Source organism: Epinephelus moara, chromosome 24, assembly GCF_006386435.1.
Source record: "Epinephelus moara isolate mb chromosome 24, YSFRI_EMoa_1.0, whole genome shotgun sequence".
Lineage (NCBI taxonomy): Eukaryota > Metazoa > Chordata > Actinopteri > Perciformes > Serranidae > Epinephelus > Epinephelus moara.
In genome coordinates, this window is record NC_065529.1 from 50116401 (window position 1) to 50132063 (window position 15663).

The window sequence follows — 15663 nt, forward strand, 5'->3', positions numbered from 1 at the left end:
CCTAACGATATGAGGCGGTCTTTGTGGAAAAAAAGCTTGTTTAGTGGACTAACTTTGCACTTGAAGGTTGCCCGTTCACTTACGTTTTAACAGGTCTGACGCTACTATGCGCCCCGGCTGTATCTAGGCTAACGGCTAACATGCTAACTATTATTTTTATGTCACTAGTCACTTGAAACAAATTTAGGACGATAGGAGACAGGTTGAAATAAACCGAAATTTCCCTTTAAGCCAAAGCATGATCTTTTCCAGACCATAACCAAGTGGTTTTTGTGCCAAAACGCGACCACAAGTTTTAATATATCTGCTACAAAATACATCACAAATGTAACATATTCATTGTTTGCAGAAACAGTGACTGGGTTGTTCTAATCACATCTCTGTGTACAGCTACAAGAGAAATGCTCTTTCCTCCCACTGACAGAATATTTGAGAAGATGATGATAAATACCCGACTGTAACTGTGACTGTGAGGAGCAGCGCTGCAGGGCTTCCTCTGCTCTCTGCAGGCTGAACTTGGAGAACTCTTGTGGTTGTTGTTTATGGAGTTTGTTTTCTGGGAGCCATTTGTTTGTGGTCATTGTTAAATGTGGGTCACCAAACCGCAACCGCAGCAGCTTTCTGCCATGAAATCTGTTCCCGGAGCTCCGAGTCCGACTCACACCGCAATCCACTTCACTTCCAAAGAACAGAAACTTCTTGTTCCTACTTTCTGATTTTTAGGAAAGTGTTGGTTCCTTTTTTTAAAAATCTACTGTGTTATATAACACCTCTTAACTTTCCGTGATTACGTGATGTCACCATTTTCTAAAGTTTCAGGGATGACTCAGTAGATTTCTGGTCAAAGGTCACTCCTTCCTGTCTGGTCAGAAGTCTCGTGTGGCATGAGGGATTGATGTGCATCTGTAGACTAAATATAAGGCGTTATCAGCAGGTTTCTGTTTTTTGTAGGGCCGTCATTATTTCAGCTTCAGTGTTTCATTTCTCTGTAAACTAAACGAACCATGGCAAAATACATCTGTAGGAACAGAGTCGGGTCTGTGAAATGCTTGATATGAAGCTCAGTGAAAGTTCAGTTCTTCTTATTACATTCATAACTTTATTGCTCCTCTCCGCTTTCTACTCCGTCAGCTGGCTTTGGGCGTCACCAAATAATCCGACCACATTTTGCCACGATCTCCCTGAGCCAGTCGTGTCGTTGCTGTCAAGTTTTTAAAAACTGTTCTCCTCTCTGCTGCTGTCACATGTCTGTGTAGGTCGAACTGATGCCATCCACCTCCAGTCTTCAGCTCATCACTGCCTGGTCCTGCTCATCATCCTCATCCTTCAGCCATCCCTCTCTTCACTTCTTCCACCAGTGTCTAAACTCATCGGGGCAATATTAACCACAGCTTCTCTACCCCCATGTTAAGGGGGAGGAGGAGGAGGTTCAGAATGAGAGGGCTCTGGTCAGAATGCATGAGCCACACATGGGTTTGAATCAGCACTGCCACCGCATGTGACGATGACAAACTCCTGTGTGTTTGCTCCCCTCTTTGTTTAACTACAAGTTCTTCAGTTTGGAAATAAACCTTTGTGTACAAAAGGGACATTTCAGGGGCTGATGCCCATGATATACGACCTCTCCTTCTGAAGTCAGGCTGGAGTCAGACTGTTATCATTGATTCTCAGCCATCAGATGCAACTCTTTGACGTCCTGGTCGTGAGACTAGACCCGCTGCTCATCTACAGGATTATGGAGACCAGTGTCCTGGAGCTAAAGGTGCTGCGTGTCAAACAGTCAACACAGCTGATGATGATTGTCTCTGGGTTTGTCACACCAGCGTCCTGCACTGGGACGGGCACCTGCTGGTACCTAACAGGTAAACATATGTAGGCTATATATATATATATATACATTTAGAGAATAAAACTATATTTTTTATTTTTCAGAATAAAACAAATGAATGTCAGCTGTTAAGTTAATAAAGAAGAGATGACAATGAGAGACACAGGCTGTGACAGAGAGAGAGAACTCCAGAGACTGAGAGCTGACTGTAAACAAACACGGCGTCCTCTGAGTGAGAGCAGCTGTGTGTTTCCTCTCTGCGGCTCCGTTGGTCCAGAACTGGCCCGACCGCGTTGGTCCTTTCACTGTTTTCTGTTTGGCTCCTGAATGATCCACAGATCTGTTTCATCCCCGGGCACTGAGGAGAACTGACACACCCTGATGAATCATTCCAGGTCCCACAGTGAGTCAACTGTGGATCCCCACAGAGCAACAACACCACTGTGATCCATGGAGAGAGACACAGTGAAGCGCTGCCTCCTGGCGGCCGCTTGTGACTGTGACAGAGGGCGGCTTGAATTTATCAGAGCTCATTAAGTGAAAATAAAAATCCTTAACTTTGACTCCCAAACTGAAGACCAACAAATAAGACCTAAGGATACATTTAAAGGTCCAGTGGAGGATTCAGGGGGATATATTTGCAGAATGTAATATAAAATATTAAGCTGTTTTCTTTAGTGTATAATCACCTGAAAACAAGAATCGTTTTGTTTTCGTGACCTTACAATGAGCAGTTCACATCCACACAGGGAGCAGGTCCTCTCTGCAGAGATCCCCACGTTGCACCACCATGTTTCTACAGTAGCCCAGAATGGACAAACCAAACACTGGCTCCACACAGGGACACTTGTGTTTTCCAGTGGTTGATGAAGTACCTGAAAGCCACACTTGAGTAAAAGTAAAAATGTCTCAGCAGAATATGACTTTTGTAGAAGTTAAAGTCGCCACTTGGGTAAAAGTCTTAAAGTATCTGATATTTACTGGACTTAAGTACCAAAAGTGTTTTTGATTATATTAAATGCAGTTAAGAATTGAAAGTAAAAGTGAAAGCAAGCTGTCAGAATTTTGAGAATTATGAAGTTTATTTCTTCTTAACATGTACACCACCTTTAAATATGAAGCGTAAATTACACTTAAAGGAAAACAAGATCTTGTTTCACAACTCTAAGGATTCAGAAAACAAAGTCTCTCCCTCCCATTCCTTCATTTGTCTGTCCGTCACTTCCTCCTTCCCTTCTTCCTTATTTTGTAATAAGTAATTAAAATGCTCAGGGGAAACCTGGAGTGGAAGTACACATTTATTTAGGAAATGTAGTGAAAGTAAAAGTTGACAGAAATATAAATAATCAACTCAAGTACAGACACTTTCATAAAATACTTCAGAACTGTTATAAAATAGGATCAATTCATGACATCACACCACTGGTGCTTTCATGTTTGCACATCAGCCACAGTAGCAGCATCTGAAAAACAACTCATTTTTAACTGAAACTTCTTTATTCAGTGTTTTTACTGGTTTCAATCAGCTGGTCTGTTTGTTCTGGAGAGGAAGAGACCTCTGAGGATAACTCAGCCCTCAATAAAAACCTCCTGAACGTCTGGATCTTAAGTTACAGGAGGAAAAAGGTGAGCACAGATCAGCATAATGTGAAGCGGTATTTTCTCATTGAAACAACACATGATGGATCTGATGTGGTTGGTTTGAATGCACTTGAAAGGAAGCTGTTATTTCCTGACTGATGATTGACATCTCAAAGTTTCCCCAGAAAACACGGACAGAAAAGTACCTGAAAGTTCACATCAAACTTTTTTTTTAAAAAAAAGGCAGATGATGTAGTGTGGAGTGTGCAAGGTGACATTTTCATGGAGTTACAATATTTATTGTTATATATAATATAATATATATTTTTTGTAACATAAGCCAACACGTTGTCCTCACATGAACTATGTGTTCAACACGAGGTCTGGAGGCAAAAATCAAGTCTGACTTTATTAAACTTGTAAAGATTTAAACAAGCTTTGTTTTTAACCCCGTCTGCCATATTTTTTATTCTTTAAAACCTGTACAAACATGTCATATCTTTATAATTAAGGATGAAATAATAAGAAATTGGCTGAGATGGACACAACTGCTGCTGGAAGACGAGGTACATCAGAGAAATTATATAATGACCTGAATTTAATGTTGCACTGACAATAAATTAAATGCAGTCAGAATCAATCCCTGCTTTGTTTGTGGTTTGCAAAACATTTTTTTAAAAAGAAATAAATTAAATTAAATTAAATGACATTCTGTCAAATGTTCAAATAAAATGCAAACGATACGCTTAATTGGCCCTCGTTTTGTGCTTCAAATAATTTATCATTACTATTATCATTATTTATTCGTTTGTTTATTTATTTATTGCACCATGCTGTTATTTTCTTTTTAATCTTGTCTCATCATTCATCACAGTGATTTTCTGTACGATCAGTCCAGAACACGTCTTAGAGAACTCGTCTGTTTCTGTTTCTTCAATCTGACATTTTTAAGTTTTGAGAAATGTGATTAATATCTTTTATTATTTAGTTTGTGAGTTAGAGTAAGAGTGACTTTTATCTTGAAGTTAAGTCCAAACTTTTTCTTTTTAGTGGTTCAATAATATTAAATGCTCAGGCAGGTTTTAAAACTATGTTACCTGATCACTGTGTGAATTTTTATTTTTTGAGATAATTTGATTTTGTGTTTTGCAGAGAAGTTTAAATTAATGCCACGTACAGAATTATTGCTGTTTCAGCAAAGACTGGTGTGAGAAGTGTTGACTGTTTTATGATTCACTGCCAGTGTTTGTGATGACTGGAGACTTTTTAATGATTTTATCAGAACAGGCTGACTGAGAGCTCTTCATGTCACACACACACACACACACACACACACACACACACACACCTTTAACTGGGAAATATCAGCATCGTAATCTCTGATCGATTCTCTGACACAGAGCAGATAAACACTGTGACAGTGACTGAAGCTGTAGCTCAGAGCTCAGTGCTGTGAAGAGGAGCCACAGACTCAGCTGTGAGAAACCTCAGAGGAAAAGTCCCAAAGACACAAACACTTTTCTTGTAACTTCATCAGTGACTCAGCTCATTTACTTTTACTTGAGTTTTTCCAGTTCATGCTGCTTTATAATTCTGATGCACTTCAGCTCAGAGGGAAATGTTTATTTCATCTGTCGGCTTTAGTTACTGCTTACTTTAAGATGATGTTTAAAAAAGACACGATAATCTTATAAACTACAATAAACCAGTGGCTGTCAATCTGTTTGTCTTATTATATTAGGGCCCCATATAAAAGAAAAACACCCGTCTAATTGGGTCTCCTGTGGTGAACGGTGTTTTTGCTGTTTTCAAGGTCAATCTTTGCATTTTTGCTTGCAGAACCGAACTCTATATGACTGTAACATCTATGATCTATGATCGGCATCTATTTATTTTTTCACCATTCTCTTGGTATGTTTTATATGGAGGACAAAAAGTGATTTAAGTGTCAGTAAAATACATTCATAAATATATACAGTAATAAAAAAATATGTATAGAAATGAATGAATGAATGAAGAAATAAACAATAAAGAGCTAAATAAAGAAATAAGTAAATGTATAAAAAAATACAAGAATATATAAATAAATAAATATATAAGTAGGAATAAACAGTAATAATTTTTTTTAGATAATTAAGTAAATTAATGTATAAATAAATGCAGAAATAAAAATATTAAATAAATAAATACCTAAAAAATTACAAATAAATACCGGAATAAAAATAATATAATAATAGATCAGAAGAAATAAATTAATGTATGAATAAATAGAATGGAATCGATCTTATTGTCATTGTACAGGGTACAACGACATTATGGGTGCTCAGCCCACACAGTGCAAAAGAAGACAATAAAAACATACATGGCATAAAACACCTACTGTATAAAAAACAATAAATAAAAATACAGAATAAGTAAATACAATAATAAATAAAGATACAAATAAATACAGGAATTAATATTTAAATAAATATTCAAAAAACAAAATTAATAAATACAGAATAAACACATGCTGAAATCCAGATGATGATGATGATGAGTAAATATATAAATGCATAAATAAATAAGTTGTTAAACATATAGTTGTTTAATGTGTTTCTTCATTTTTGTACTATATTTATTTTTCCCTGTATTTGTTTGTGTGGTAATTAGAGGTCCTTTTTTTTTTTATTAATGTATTTATTTCAGCTTGTATTTATTTTTATTTATTTATTCCTGTTTACTTATACATTTATATATCTATCTGTTGTTACTTAATGAATTTTTCCAGTTTTAATGACCAGTGTGTATCCCAGGAAGTAAAGCTCTAAGACACACACCAGCATAAACACTGTTGTTTCATTACTGGTGCATTAACTTTGACTGAAGAGACGACGACGACACATTTTCAGACAAAAACTGTTTGTTTCTTTATTGAGTGAAATGAAATCCAGACGTGTCACAACACCACAAACACTTGGCATCACAAGTCTGCAAGACCCTGCACCAAGAGCTTTGGCAACTTCATCTGTAAACTGAAATTAGAATCAAATGTAGCACAAACAGAACTAATGAGAAACAGGTGTTTGTTTGTTTCTGTCAGTTTTAATAAAAAGGGGCGGGGCTCAAACAGAGGGCAGGGGACAATGGAGACATTTCATCCTGGGTTAAAATCAATTAACGTTGTTTATTTAAATTACAACTGTCATGCCTGATCCATTCTTCTACCCACTACTGACATTCCTTCAAGGCCACCTTTTCCCTCAACAACAGAAAAAAACCTCTTTACTTTATGATTTCCTTATGATATTATAATAATAATAATAGCTTCTTTTTTTTAATCATTTTAAGTGTACATCATCTCAGCCATGTGTGACATCTTCTTGGGGATGTAGAGATAATACTCCATGTAGCCAGAAAGGTCCTCTATTGTGATGTCGTCGACGTAGGCCCGCGCCTGCTCCGAACAGGAGCGAGGGGAGCCCGACGACAACGCTGGCGACGATGATGAAGGTGACGAAGCTGTGGCAGCATTACTGTTGGTGCTGAGAGTTCTGGGGGCGTCCCCGCGGCTCGGCAGGCTCCTCTCGCACTCTGACATGACGTTGCGGAGCCCTGTGAAGGAGTACACCTCCACGCCCTGCCAGCCCTGACACTGGCACTCAGATTCAGCCCCCTGCCTGCTCTCCTCCTGGGAATCCGAACTACTCTTCCAGGCACAGGAGCAGGGAACGTGGGGGCCTTCTGCGGAGGTGCTGCCGTGGAGCTCTGATAACGCTCTGAAGTCAGCAGCTTCTGCAGGTATGGATACTCGAGCTGCTCCTGCTCCAGACTCTGCTCCCTCACAGGCACTTTTCTCTGGGTCACTCTCCTTGCATGACTCTGCAGAGCTTCCTCCGTCCTGCCCGGATGATGTCACAACAGTAGTAACAATGGAGGGGATCTCCTGTAAGGATGGCGGGGAAACCACAGCTCCAACGTGCGTCTCATACCCAGCACAAGATCCAAACACCAGAGGGGAGTTGTGGCTGGGAGCGGCTGAGGAAGAGAGCTCTTTCTGGGCCGGGACAGCGACAGAGGAGGTTGTTCTCCCATCGACTGCGGGACGAGGCTCCACAGGCTCAGGCACTGCCAGGCGCTGGTGCTTCAGGCAGCCATTAGAGGTCGACAGTGCTGACGCTGCAGTGGTGCTGCAGTAGGTGAACTTCGGGGGGTGGAGGATGGGGGACTTGGACCTCCGACGCCGCTGGGTTCTGGATGCTCCTCTAGAAGTTTTCCTCATGCAGCTAAAGATGGAGGGAAGAAAGAAAGAGGAAGGCCAGAGGAGAAGGAGACATCACTATTGGTTACAGCAAAAATAAAATAAAACCCAGTTCTGACTCTTTGCACGTCCATTTATTTATTAATTTATGTTAAGTACTTCAGAAAACTTCACAAACACACTTTGGCTTTTATAGTGTTTTGCCAAAGATTTCAGATTAATTTCTTGGGCATAATCTGTCACAACAGACATGTTAACGTATGTTCAAGTCTTGAAATAATACTCAGTACATTTACATGCACAGTTATGTCGAGTTACGGTCACAGCTTTACGAGGACATTTAACTGGCCTACTGTCCTTGTCCCAGTATACAAGCACGGGAGGGGAATCCATTTATTGAGCCAAGTATGTGCGACTCCTCTACGATAGGTGGAGATATGCCCCCTTTCAGCTTGTTAGTATTGGACCTTTTTCCTGTTGACCTATTACGTCACAGACCAAACAATGGACAAACAAGTTAGCTACGGTTAGCTAGCAGCTAACTGCTACCATGGTGGACAACTTTACAGCTCTGTACATTTGGTCCGTCCAAAAAGTCACGGCTCTGGATGTAGATTTCTCCATCTTGTTACCGGCTTCTTCTTCTCTTACACATTTAATACTATTGGACTTCCGGGTCAAAGCCCGGGGCGGAAACTATGGAGCATGCTCAGAGCGCCTCGGCCAGTTTGGGTCCAACAGTATTCACTCCCCATCACATTATCTGGGTGTGTTAGTCCGACTTTAAGAAATTTGATCTAGTAAGATTTCAGCCAGACTAACACAATACATCAAGTTTCTTTAATGTCATGTAAACGCACTGATTCAGTCCACAACTTCACTGTGTTCCCCTCCAGGCTTGAGCTATTTCAACTGGCAAAATACAAACTGTAAATGGGCGACACAATGGTAAAGTGGTTAGCACTGTTGCCCCACAGCAAGATGATTCTGGGTTTAAACCGACTGGGTCCCGCTGCATGGAGTTTACATGTTCTCAGCGTGTCAGCATGGGCTTTCTATGGGTGCTCCAGCTTCCTCCCACAGTCCAAAGACATGCCGATTGGGTTAACTGGTAATTATTAATTACAGGGTGTGCATTGGCCTCTCGCCCTGTGTCAGCTGGGATAGACTCCACCCCCCTCATGACCATGCTCCAGGATATGCAGTTACTAACAATGAATGAAAAAAACTGAATGCCAGTGACATAACAAAAGCTACCTCCCTTCCACAGTTAATTTTATTATAACGAAGCAGACGTGCAGTTTTGAAACACTTCTTCACAGCCCAAAAATTAAACCTTCTGTTCAAAGGACCGCACATCAACCGTCTGAGCAGTGACTGCCTCCACCTACCCATGCCAGTTGTCCTTCGGGCAGCTGAGTTTGGGCTTCACTCCGCTGGTGTCAAGACAAGCACGGGATGGCACTCTGGGAGCCAACGCCTCCGAGACACTCACAGCTCCGGGTAAACTGGAGAGAAGAGAGAAACATGTAAACTTACAGGAACTTCATCACAGCATCTCAAAGCACTGCTGCCATTACTGATGAGGCAGAGAAGTCTGGGATGTTAAACATCGTCAGTTGCCTGTCAACTAGTTTGAAGTTGATTATCACACATGCTTTTGAATTAAAGGTTGTAAAAAGTCAGATTTCCAGGTCTTTCCTAAAAATGAAGCAGGTATAGGTGCCGTATCAATACTGTGCAAGTATCAAAACTCTGAGTCCACAGAAGTGCTCACAGTTTGTATTCAGAAACTGTATCTTTAAACAAGTCGTTAGGAGTTCTTGAATTTGTGTTGTCACAACTCTACTTGTTGCTTTGCTATCATGTCTGATAAACCAAATCTACCAGCACAGAAGCTGAGCAATGTCCTGCTGTGGACGGGGCCGCGGTAAAACGCATTTTAGCCACCTAAAAAAAAATCTATATGAGTGTAAGTGTACACAATATTTGAATATTTTCTCCGCTTTACCTTCCACATTAACCAGTCAGGGCCACGTTAGACCACCAACTCAGTGTTCTGCTAAGTTACATGACTGTTTTTGTCAGTGCAGTTTGGTGGCTTCGATATGATTGAGTTTTTGGTGGGCCTTTTTTTGGGTGGCTAAAAACTAACTCGTTGTTTTTAATCAGAATTAAGTAGGGATGCACCGAAATGAAAATTTGTGGCTGAAGCCTAATAATATTAAACGTTTGGCCGAATACCGAATATCGTTGTTTAGTTTTTCATTAGTTTTTGCAGATGAACCCCCTCCAGATTAGTGTTGTCACGGTACCAAAATTGGATCCCACTGTACGATACNGCTGGCTCGGCTGTTCAGGTACGTCTGGGCAGTCCACATGCCAAGAAGAGGATATTATTGGAGCCGACTTCTCCTCGCCGGTAAGACGATGGCCGCCGTATTTGACAGGAATACGTATTCCTGTCTGTGTCTGTGACCCCCGTTCAACCCACAATCGGTGGGATTCGCCTTTCGTTTCTGCTGGTGGTTGAACTCTGTAGGCTGCTCGCACAGCGTGCTGAATGATTTAAGCCTATTTTGCTCGCTCAAAACTATTTTTAGTCGCAAATGCGAGTGCGGTGACGGACGGATCGCCACACTGCCGACATTTTACTCCGCCTGTCATGGCACGCTGTTTGATTGCGTTATCAAAACACGCCGCTATTATTCGGCCTTGCTTTTAACTTATTCCACCGAATACCGAATGTGTGTTTTTTTGCAATATTCGGCCGAATATATTCGGTTACCGAATATTCGGTGCATCCCTAGAATTAAGCTTTGCACTCGCTGATTTTGGCGTTGCTACACTCCTCGCATTTCTGCGATCTAGGCGCCTGGTGTTTTTGCCGGAGCGCTCTGAACTCCTGGAGGTGAAAAAACTTCAGCTCAGAGCGGAAAAGTGCCCCATGTCATCTCTGCTTTTTTTCCCCATTGTCCAATGGGATGATTTGAGAGGCGGGCCTTCTGTGGTGGTCATGACAACAAGTTTACAGTTAGTAAACAATGGAGGAGAAACTGTTGGTGCTCAGTCGCTCGGCAGGACCAATGACCTCACAGTAGTTCGGATTCATTTTCGTTATGCTCGCCTGATGATAGACAGCAGGTTGTCAAACTGCCCCTGAGTCATCCTAAAATATGCCTGTAAACGTCCATGATGGAGGAGAAGCTCCTGGACCAACTGGTGGTACTCCCCATGATCCAGCCTCTTTTTTAGGGTCTCATGTACCCACACAGATCTCTGTTTATCTGCTGACAGCCTCTCACCCTCAACCAGAGCTACAGACAGTACCCTCTGCCTCAACATGGCAGCAACTGCATACTGATTACTGGGATATAAATAAAATAAAATAAACAGGTGACTGATTACACCGGAAGGTTAGGGTAAGGACATGATGTGGTGGTCGCTTGGCAACCATAAAAAGGCACAGCAAGTGTGGTTTTTTTACTAGTGTGCTGCGCCTCGCATTTTTCAACCTGCAAAACCCTTTCTGTGTGATCGGGGTCTAATGCAGCATTTGCTCAGCGCTGTTAGATTTTATGTACGTGACCTAAGTATTTTCTATGTGGAGGTTATTGCAAATAAACAACGTGATGCGGTCAATAAAGACAAAAGGTGCCTTTACACTGTAGTGACAATGTAGAGATGCCAAGAGTGTCACTGTGGAAGACCCAGAAATACTCACGGGGTAATGTTATTAGAGTGAGTTACATCTGCCATGATGGCAGTAGCCAGTACGTGATAAGAACAAACTAGCATTACACCACAGCAGCAAAAAACAAGAGTCAAGAAACCAGAGATTCGGTCCGTGCAGGTTGCTGTTATTTACCTCTCAGCATCAACCCTCAGCTTCTTAAACGCCGTCTGCAGTGTTTCCTCCTCACAGTCCTTCCCTCCTGCCTCCATGGTGGGAGGAGGCTGCTCTGACCAGCCACCCAGCTACAACACAAACACACAACAGTGATTCATCACTGAAACATGGATTATCATCGTGGGTTTTACATGAGCCTAAAACAACAGCTAGGGTTCTCTTACATCAGCATTTAACAGGATTCAGACAGAGCTTTTATTGGCAAAGAGGATTCAACTAAAGGTTAATCTTCACCTGAGTCAGTGGTACCATTCATTTCTTACTAACAGAGTCCAGAAAGTTCATCAGACATATTCAAGTCCCACTGTTAGTGACTCATGCGCACCCCAGTGTGAGCTCTCCTCTACTCTGCACACTTTATACTGATGACTGTAAAACTGATATTCCAGATACATTTTTATTGGAGTTTTCAGTTGATACGACACTGTTGTCTTTGTTGTTTGGTTAAATGTTGGTTTATATTTATGCACTTATGTGTATTCAGTTCGAACTGAAGAAGCCTCTTAGATTACCATGACCTAGATGACTGAGAATCTTCACCAACATCAAATCGAGCAGTCTGCTTAAATTCTTTGCTCAACAGTTACATGTCAGGCACCTGATGTGGAACCCAAACTGACAGGTTTCCACAACACATGGCCAAAGTACAGCATCAGCAGTAACTGATATTAAAGCCCTGGATCCTGACACTAAGTATTAATATGTGCAGTAAAAAGAACATTAAATCAGAGGTGCTGTTGGGATACTCATCCGCAGTTTGTTCACGTATCACTGATCCTGTTTACCACACATCATGTGACTGACAAGCTGACAGTGCCACAAACATAAAAACACAAGGTGTGAGGTGAGTTATAGCTACATTATTGTGATGTTTAGAGTGTATCACACGTGTCTGCATGGACCTCGACAAAACCACATCAACAACATTGGCAACCACTGCTTGTAAACAGTGGATTCCATAAGCACTCCCACCCTACTGGCTAAAGCTAGCAAGCTACTTTGGCTGCTAAGCTAACTGGCTAGCTGGCCATAGTGCGTCATTTTTAACAGTTTAGAAACATTTTAAGTCACGAGAGGTGATACTCACGGTTCAGGATATCCTGGTCACAGTAGAGAGAGAGATATACCCAGGGCATAAAAGGTGTTTCCCTCGCAACAGGCCCTCGGACGTTGATTAGCCAGCGAGGCTAGCTACGGCTAACACAAGCTAACGTACTGACTGTCGCTAGCTTGAAGAGCTAGCTCTGTGCGACTTGTCTCCGCGAAAACACAACAACCTGCGTGTTTATTTAAAACACTTCGCATGTATGTTTAGACTCTTATCACGAAATCACTCACGAAAGACTGAGAGTTATTAAAAACGACAGAGATCAGAGCCGCTGAAGGCCTAGCTTAAATGGCGACTCTTCTTTCTCCTCACCCTTGTTTACAGTCGAACCAGTCGCAGTGACTCTGCAACAACGCGCAGCGCTGCTGACGTAACCAGCCAAAAAAAACTCACCCTGACGTCACTCTCTGCCCTTTGTAGGCAGGTAAGAAAATATCAAACTTTATCTTTATGTTTCACACAACAGCTGAGCTCAGGATATGATAACATAATGAGCCTTTCACATTGATGGTTAATAGTTAAAGAGCCACTGACTGAACGGGAGCAGAGTTTATTACGTCACAGTTATATAACAGACACCCAGACAGCCTTGTGCTGCTGCTGCTGCTGCTGCTGCTGCTGGAGGAGAGAACAAAGCTTGGCACAGTTAATTAGATCCATGTGAGAACTCCTCTCCTCTCTGAGTCTCCTTCCTGCCAACAGATCAAAACATAAACTCATCAGAGCTGTAAACACAGCCTCACTATCAGCTAGCCCACCAGCCACCGTAAGATATTGATTATCTGCTATTGATGATCAGAATCAGGGTTACTACAGGTTCACTTAGAGGGAATTTGCCTGGTGTTTGGTGCATACAATAAAAATATTAAGATAAAGCTGAAAAAAGGAAAAGAAGCCCACTGCAAAATAAAAATATGAAAAAGATGCTTTAACAAATATGTACAAATATTAACTGTTTTTAGAATGAGAGAGCTGTAGGCTACAGGTGTGTGCAGGATATGCAGGAGACAGCCTTATTTAGGTCACTAAGTACATTGCTAAGTACAGGTACTGCTGGCCGACTTAAACCTTAAAGGTACTTAAGTATTTCTGTGTTATTGTACTTTATACTTCTACTTCACTTCAGAGGAAAATATTGTATTTTTTACTGCACTATATTTGTTGCACCTACTTTACAAATTAAAGGGATAGTGCACCCAAAAATGAAAATTCAGCCATTATCTACTCACCCATATGCCGAGGGAGGCTCAGGTGAAGTTTTAGAGTCCTCACATCACTTGCAGAGATCCAAGGGGAGAGGAGGTAGCAACACAACTCCACCTAATGGAGGCTGACGGCGCCCCAGATTCAAACGTCCAAAAACACATAATTGAAACCACAAAATATCTCCATACTGCTCGTCCGTAGTGATCCAAGTGCACCTCTGTGCACCTGTGTGCGTGCGCGAGACCAGCAAAACCACGTGAACACACATGAACGCGCCACCCATGTCTCACGGTCTGTGTGTACGTGAGCGCGGTGCCCAGAGAGGCAGTCAGAGCTACAGGCTACAATGAGGCTAAAAACAGAGTTCAAATGACGTTTTTCCAAACAGCTTTTTATGTCGGGGCTTCAGGACACTTGGATCACTACGGACGAGCAGTATGGAGATATTTTGTGGTTTCAATTATGTGTTTGAATCTGGGGCGCCGTCAGCCTGCATTAGGTGGAGTTGTGTTGCTACCTCCTCTCCCCTTGGATCTCCGCAAGTGATGTGAGGACTCTAAAACTTCACCTGAGCCTCCCTCGGCATATGGGTGAGTAGATAATGGCTGAATTTTCATTTTTGGGTGCACTATCCTTTTAAGATACAGAATATTCAGATTCAGATTCAGATTCAGATTCAGAATACTTTATTAATCCCCGGGGGGAAATTGTTTTTGTTCCAATGCTCCGTGCAAAGTAGAAATAGAAATAGAAAGAATATAAATCAGTTAATAAACTATGATGTGTTATTATGCCTCCAAGAAGTATATTAGGTAGTGCAAATCATTAGTAATATATATCGTGTAGGTATGTATAATTTTATGCTCTTAAATGGATTCTATTATTTCTGGGGGTTTGTTTGTTTTTGCAATCAAACATATTTTGTTATTTGTAGTTTGTTACCACTGGTATTAATTAATGTACTGTTCTTTATCTTAATGTAGTTTTGAGTTTTTAATGTATTAGGTGGAGGCTTCAAATCAGCCTTCTGGGGTTTTCGCCTCTCTCTGCACTGTACTGCATTTTTCTTTTTCCTTGCCTTTTTGTTATTGTGCAAAAAAAAAACAAAAAAAAAAACTATAAACTGTAATTCAGAAGATACATAAAAATCTGAAATGGCTTATTCCGCACCATGAGTACTTTAACATTACTAAAGTAAAAATTTGAGTGTCTGCACCCTGTGGTATATTGTTGCTTTTCCCTAAGTAAAAAGTCTACTGATAGATATAACTAACTAAATGTATTCACCCGAGTACTGTACCTAAGTACTGTACCTAAGTACTGTTTTGTTACATTGTAAAATCAAGAGCAAAACAAAAAAGGGCAACAGCACCATCAAGTGATATGACCGGTGAAGAGTAATTCACACATAACTCAGATTCAAAACAAGGAGGAATAAATAAATAAATACATAATGGAGAAAATAGAAAGAAAACAGAAAACGGGAAGAGCGTGTGTGGCATTTATGTATGCTATGTTGCATGTTGCAGCAACTCAAATAGCACAGATAGAAAAGCAAGTTGAATGGCAATAAAATACTCATCGAATAAAGATAAAATACAAAAAGACATATATCAGAATTAGAAAAATATAAAATACTAGTCCATACCCATTGGTAGCTTTGTCACCTTCTACCTATGCCAGTCCTCAATGCCTATGTGCAGTTTCACATAGACTGACCACGTCAGTGAGTAGAAAAACGTGGGACTGACAGAATGACTGACTGACAGAATGACACACTGACAGTTTCC

At 41.1% G+C, this 15663-nt stretch overlaps 2 protein-coding genes across 2 annotated transcripts in view; both read right to left on the minus strand.

Annotated features, from left to right (window-relative positions):
• The window catches only part of pcbp4 (poly(rC) binding protein 4), a 536281-nt gene that overhangs the window by 263268 nt on the left and 257350 nt on the right, over window positions 1–15663 (minus strand). The window lies entirely within an intron of this gene.
• On the minus strand, window positions 6294–13030 carry oser1 (oxidative stress responsive serine-rich 1). The gene is made up of 4 exons (XM_050037714.1): window positions 12647–13030; window positions 11518–11627; window positions 9041–9157; window positions 6294–7674 (listed from the first exon to the last, which is right to left on the minus strand). Exons 2-4 carry the CDS (start codon window positions 11592–11594, stop codon window positions 6735–6737), a joined length of 1134 nt encoding a protein of 377 aa, XP_049893671.1. The 5' UTR covers window positions 11595–11627; window positions 12647–13030; the 3' UTR covers window positions 6294–6734.

What these genes read in the sequence shown, in the direction of transcription:
- oser1 (XM_050037714.1), bottom strand. Translation starts at nt 11,594, where the DNA reads ATGGAGGCAGGAGGGAAGGACTGTGAGGAGGAAACACTGCAGACGGCG. An exon ending in CTGAGGGTTGATGCTGAGAG is followed by an intron (nt 9,158 to 11,517) that starts GTAAATAACAGC and finishes TCTTCTCTCCAG; the next exon opens with TTTACCCGGAGCTGTGAGTG. An exon ending in CCGAAGGACAACTGGCATGG is followed by an intron (nt 7,675 to 9,040) that starts GTAGGTGGAGGC and finishes CTCCATCTTTAG; the next exon opens with CTGCATGAGGAAAACTTCTA.